Source organism: Sabethes cyaneus, chromosome 2 (genome assembly GCF_943734655.1).
Source record: "Sabethes cyaneus chromosome 2, idSabCyanKW18_F2, whole genome shotgun sequence".
Lineage (NCBI taxonomy): Eukaryota > Metazoa > Arthropoda > Insecta > Diptera > Culicidae > Sabethes > Sabethes cyaneus.
In genome coordinates, this window is record NC_071354.1 from 73,930,285 (window position 1) to 73,935,446 (window position 5,162).

A 5,162-nucleotide genomic window follows, 5' to 3' on the forward strand; every position below is an offset into this window, starting at 1 on the left:
ACGGGCATAAAAAAGCATAAACATTGTGCCGTACAACGATGACACTAATACACCTATACTTTTCAGCATATTACGAACACAAACATGCCGCGTTTGCCGTACCTAAGTAATAGTGTACATAGGGATGCATCCACCCATGAAGTATTCCACCACGCACACATATAAAGATTTTTTGACATTAGCTGAGGCCCTCGCTGAGGCTGTTTGCAGTAGGAGTAATATCAACAACATCAAATTCCAAACTCCCGGATCCCCTCCTCCACTCTTTGCTCCCCTCTCACTCCTACATAAGCGATCCTCAGCAAATGTCATTCTCGTTGGTGACGAAACCGCAAATTACTTCATGGGTGCCTCTGACAGTGACAGACCCAGAGATGCCAGATTTTCTTTTTCTGGAAATACCGTAACTGCTCGACAAGCTGCTCGATACGAAATGTTAAAAATGCTGTTTAAATATTACGAACGCAGTTTATGCGATCTGCCATTATGCGTTTTTGTTTTTCAATCTGGGTTAGTTCCAACCCGACCACTGAATAAAAAAATCATTTCTGGGAGAATAAACAAACGTTTTCGGGTTTTCAGTGTATTGTTAATAGCGGGGTTGACACTGTAGAAAATCCCAGAGCGAAATCATCGTCTTAAAAGTTCAACTTAGAGCGAAACTAAGTTCAACCTAAGTGAAAAATAACAAACGTTTTGACAGCCGTTCGCTTGTAACTTGAGGTTTGACCTAAGCAAAAACACCAAAAACACAAACTTGGACACAAACGCTAATATTTTTTCGGACTTCAAGCAGATTTATTCGGGCTGTTCCAGATAATTTTTCAGAAAAAATCTGGCATCTTTGGAAGCGTAACATCGCGGATCGCCGATCGCCGTACATGTTTTGCTTTGTTTTTTTTTGGGTTTGGTGTTTTAAATAAATTTGTTTTTCGGCTTTTCCGCTTTTATTTCTTTTGGCGCGGTAGTGGTAATTTGCAATTTCTTAAAATCGAACGGATACTTTTGTTTTGGTAGATCATCGGAATACCGGATACGCAATGATTAATCACGACATTCTCTTTGAAAAATTTTGCGAGCACCGCAAGGTTCACGAAAGTTTTATGCAACTCTTTGGTACCTTATATGAAACAATTATAAGTAAGTGGCCTTATTACGTTAATGTTAAACGTTTATGTTAAACAATGTTTTATGTAGAAATGCAAGCTCTAACAACAGATGTTAGTCGACATTATCATGATATCTTCGAGCAGTTAAAAATGCATCATCAAACTCCACCTGTTGCATCTCAGAAAAAGCGCAAAGCTAATTCTATTGATTCACCCACAAATTTCGTCCGTACGGTAGACGAGCCATCAACTGTACGCAATAAATCTGACCCGGAGATTTCCAGTTCAATTCTAAATCAAAATATTGAGCTACCGGATTCAGATGAAACATTCTTTGCACTTACACAGACACCAACGAGATATCCTTTGTCGCCGAAAGGATCAGCGGATAATGATAACATCCAGCATACACCATCAAGAAAGCATTGGATTAAAACTGACCTCTGTGATACATCTGCTAAAGGAGACCAGAAACCTTCGGAGTCTGATAAGAAGAAAAAGAAGCACAATTTATCGCTTAGTAGATTTTCTTCCGCTTTTCAAACATCTCCAGAAACAAGTAAGCAAATCCACCAGCTTCCCGTAAGGACAAAGATGATTACACCGCAGAGAACAACTACGGAACTGCAGGAAAATTTGGCTCCTACTGGAAAATGGACTATCAAAAAAGGTACTCCTGGTACAATAAGTGGAATAGAATCCAACACAAAGCGAACTCCTACGAGTACTGGAAAGAATGGTTCGCTTTTGAATCGAACTAGGTATCAAAGTATTCTTTCTATTTAGTCCCATTTATGTTCTTTACTAATATGCAGATCGACTGTTTTAGGTTGCGTCAAACTAAGCTGCGTTTTCCTGACAACTTGAATAAGTCAGATACCGATGGCGATGAGACCTATTTCGATGAATTTGTCGTTCCGAGTCCCACTTCCTTTAGTGGTTCGCGTTTTCTTAAAAGCGTCAAAAAACGAGAACAATCTTCACTGATTGTTGAACCAAAAGCAATAAAGAATCAAAAACAACCAGATTCTTCCGAAGATGATGTTTTTGATAACGATCAGACATATTTCTCGGAGGCAGAAAAATGTTTGACTCGGCAAACATGTTTTCCATCTCGAGTGAAAAAGGAAAATTTTCCTCCAAAGACGAGTCCTGCAGTTGCCATAGATCCGGTTTTAGCCAAAGAAACTGAACAGAACGATGCCATCGATGGAGACACAAGTAGTGTCCTATTCGTAAAGCCCCCATCGGCGGAGGTGATTGTCATCGAGGAGACGCAACCAAGCAAGAAAGATCTATTTATGGAGGCGATTCATGAGCAACGCCGCAAGCAAGAGCAATCGCGCCAATCCGTGCTGAACGTAATGGCCCCAACACCGTCGGAATTACTGCAGACTGCTTTCCCCAAGAAGGCTAAGTCGCCAACGGCTTCCAAGCAACCACTGGGAGAGCGTCGTTGTGATGAGTGCACTAAGCACTATGATTTTCTGGTACATTGTGGCCTACCGGCGGATGTGATACGTTCGAAAATGGCGCGAAACTGCCGTGAGTGCCGAAATGTACAATTGCACGAGACACCGGTCGGTTTCTGGAACCCGGAATTTTCGCCAACGCAAAACTAGATGCGAGGCTTGCTGAATTATTAATTCGTTTAACGGTAAGTAATTACTTTGTTACAGCTATTTAATTGATAAGGAATATTGGGGTACGTTTGAACATAAATGTAAATTTTTCAACGATACCTGAAATAGTAATTTGATAAAAAAATGGCTTAGTAAATGTTATTTGTGAAGAACTTAAAGAAAATACAAGCAAATCACTCTATATCGTTTACGTAACTAACTTTACAGATTTATTAACGTATATTTGGTAATGAATTTTGAACGAAATCGAATTTATACTAATTGAAAGACAATTGTAGGCTAATTTGATTTAATTTTTTTAATATAGTTACTATACAACATCTTTGACTATGGAAGGTATAATGTATGTCGCCTTGATATTTAAAAACTCGTAGTCCATGTTTAGCTTTCGTTCTTTGCCGCATGATTTGTGCTCTCGATTACTCCCATGATGGGTGGCGGCCCCAAATCCGCTGGTTGATATGGTTCCGCATGGCATGCTGTCATATGTCTGCTGAGCGAGGCGTCGTCGACAAACTTCATGCTGCAAGGGTCACATGCGTAAGGACTTTCCTGAAGATGATGGATACGGATGTGTGTTTTCATGTTTTCCCTGTACGTAAACAGTTTTCCGCAAAATTCGCAGGCATAGTTTTGCTCATTGCGGTGTAGTTTTAAATGCTGCCTGAGGTTGCTTTTGTGCATGAAGTCTTTAGCACAGTACCCGCACTTGTGCTGTCGTATGCCAGTATGTACTGCATAGTGAGCTTTCAATTGTGATTCGTTCACAAATTTCCTCTGACATTGGTCACACTCGATCTCTTTAAAGTGCAGTTTGAGGTGATTGCTTATCCGTATAATGGATTTCGTAAAGGTTTTTCCACACAGCTTGCAAGAGAAAATTTTGTCTTGTCCTGGTTCATGATGCACCGTGTAATGTCCGCTCCAATCTCTGTGTGGTTTATAATTGGGATTGTCGATGTGAATTTTCTTATGGAGGCGCATATTTCCAGCGGTATGAAATTTCATCGGGCATAACTCACATTGATATGTTTTGCCACTGATATGCATTTTCAAATGAGCATTGTAACTTCCAAGAGAGTGCACTACTCGATGGCAAACATTGCATTCAAATATGTCTGTTGGTTGATTTTCGTGCACTCGTGCAACGTGTTCCTTTAGTTTGTACCTCCGGTGAAATATCTCATCGCACTGATCGCATTTTAAATTATTTTTGTGATCACGGAGATGGCGCTTGAGTGCTGCCGCCGAACTGCAAACGATTCCACACTGTTCGCAGGCAGACGGACAGGGAGCGCCTTCACCCAGGTGAAAAGTCTTCACGTGACCTTCGCGTGCTCTTTCGTCACTGTATCTCCGGTCACAGTATTTACACTTTACGGGTTGGGCGTGCATTTTTTTGTGCAAATTTAACGATCTTACAGTCATAAGAATGATTTTTTCCATTTCACATTCGGAACAGGTGTAGGGAATTAGATCCGTATGTGTTGCAAGGTGATCCAGGAGCGCTTTTCCAGATACCATAGATTCACTTTTGCAGATGTAACATTTATTGTCGTTTTGCTTTGGCCTGCTAGTGATAGATGTGGTTCTGGGTTTGGCAAGATGTGACTGATTCTCATTTTGTTTTTTTCGTTCTTTTCTTGTGTCAGTGTTTTCCTGATCTTTAATTTCTTTATTTGCAGGAAGGTCTTCAACGGGATTAGTTTCAATCTCCAGTGAATTTTCTATGTCGTATGGCTCTTGTTTCAGTAGAACAAGTCTAAAAATACGTTTATTTATTAAAGCCCCTTGAAACAATGACAAGATTTAAAATATCTTTAAGTAACAAAACTTACTCTTGGTTTCTTTCAACTTCCTCAGAGTTTCGAATTGTATGATCCAAAATTCGATCTCGAAGAATTTGCTCGTTCCGTCGGAACTTTTGTATCGTTTTTTGCAAATCAAACAGTTGACTAGCACATTGGGCACATATTCCGGAAGGAAGTTCATCGTTCGCACTGACTGAAAGTTGTAATATATCGGTGATAATATTTAACAAATTTTGCTCCACGTAGTCGCTACTAAAAATCGATTTCAGTTTGATGTTCTGTTCGGAACACATTCTGCAAATTATGCTAAAATTCATATTTTAGCACGGACGGTTCAGTACTTGCACCCTGGAAGATACAGTGAATAACGAAAACATAACTCGTCTTCTTGTCGCTCTTATTACATATGACAGCATTGTGGCCATTCACATATGACGTATTAGACGTAGCATAAAAACCATGAAAACACACTATATCGATTATTCTCTAAACTATTTCATACAGGGAAACATCACTATCGGTCACAGACTTAGAGCTTAACCATATACACCATCGTATAGTTCTGTCGATCCAGAACTTCACTGCACTGCTCGTATAGG

At 40.0% G+C, this 5,162-nt stretch overlaps 2 protein-coding genes across 2 annotated transcripts; one reads left to right on the plus strand and one right to left on the minus strand.

Annotated features, from left to right (window-relative positions):
- The first annotated feature begins 895 nt into the window (after nucleotides 1-895).
- Nucleotides 896-2,947, plus strand: LOC128733760 (uncharacterized). Its single transcript, XM_053827537.1, has 3 exons — nucleotides 896-1,140; nucleotides 1,198-1,870; nucleotides 1,939-2,947. The coding sequence occupies exons 1-3, from the start codon at nucleotides 1,041-1,043 to the stop codon at nucleotides 2,729-2,731; spliced, it is 1,566 nt and encodes a 521-aa protein (XP_053683512.1). The 5' UTR covers nucleotides 896-1,040; the 3' UTR covers nucleotides 2,732-2,947.
- A 147-nt stretch (nucleotides 2,948-3,094) lies between these two features.
- On the minus strand, nucleotides 3,095-4,918 carry LOC128733759 (zinc finger protein 160-like). The gene is made up of 2 exons (XM_053827536.1): nucleotides 4,591-4,918; nucleotides 3,095-4,514 (listed from the first exon to the last, which is right to left on the minus strand). The coding sequence occupies exons 1-2, from the start codon at nucleotides 4,878-4,880 to the stop codon at nucleotides 3,134-3,136; spliced, it is 1,671 nt and encodes a 556-aa protein (XP_053683511.1). The 5' UTR covers nucleotides 4,881-4,918; the 3' UTR covers nucleotides 3,095-3,133.
- Nucleotides 4,919-5,162: the final 244 nt, after the last annotated feature.

What these genes read in the sequence shown, in the direction of transcription:
- LOC128733760 (XM_053827537.1), top strand. Translation starts at nt 1,041, where the DNA reads ATGATTAATCACGACATTCTCTTTGAAAAATTTTGCGAGCACCGCAAG. An exon ending in CTTATATGAAACAATTATAA is followed by an intron (nt 1,141 to 1,197) that starts GTAAGTGGCCTT and finishes TGTTTTATGTAG; the next exon opens with AAATGCAAGCTCTAACAACA. An exon ending in TCGCTTTTGAATCGAACTAG is followed by an intron (nt 1,871 to 1,938) that starts GTATCAAAGTAT and finishes CGACTGTTTTAG; the next exon opens with GTTGCGTCAAACTAAGCTGC.
- LOC128733759 (XM_053827536.1), bottom strand. Translation starts at nt 4,880, where the DNA reads ATGAATTTTAGCATAATTTGCAGAATGTGTTCCGAACAGAACATCAAA. An exon ending in GAAGTTGAAAGAAACCAAGA is followed by an intron (nt 4,515 to 4,590) that starts GTAAGTTTTGTT and finishes ACGTATTTTTAG; the next exon opens with ACTTGTTCTACTGAAACAAG.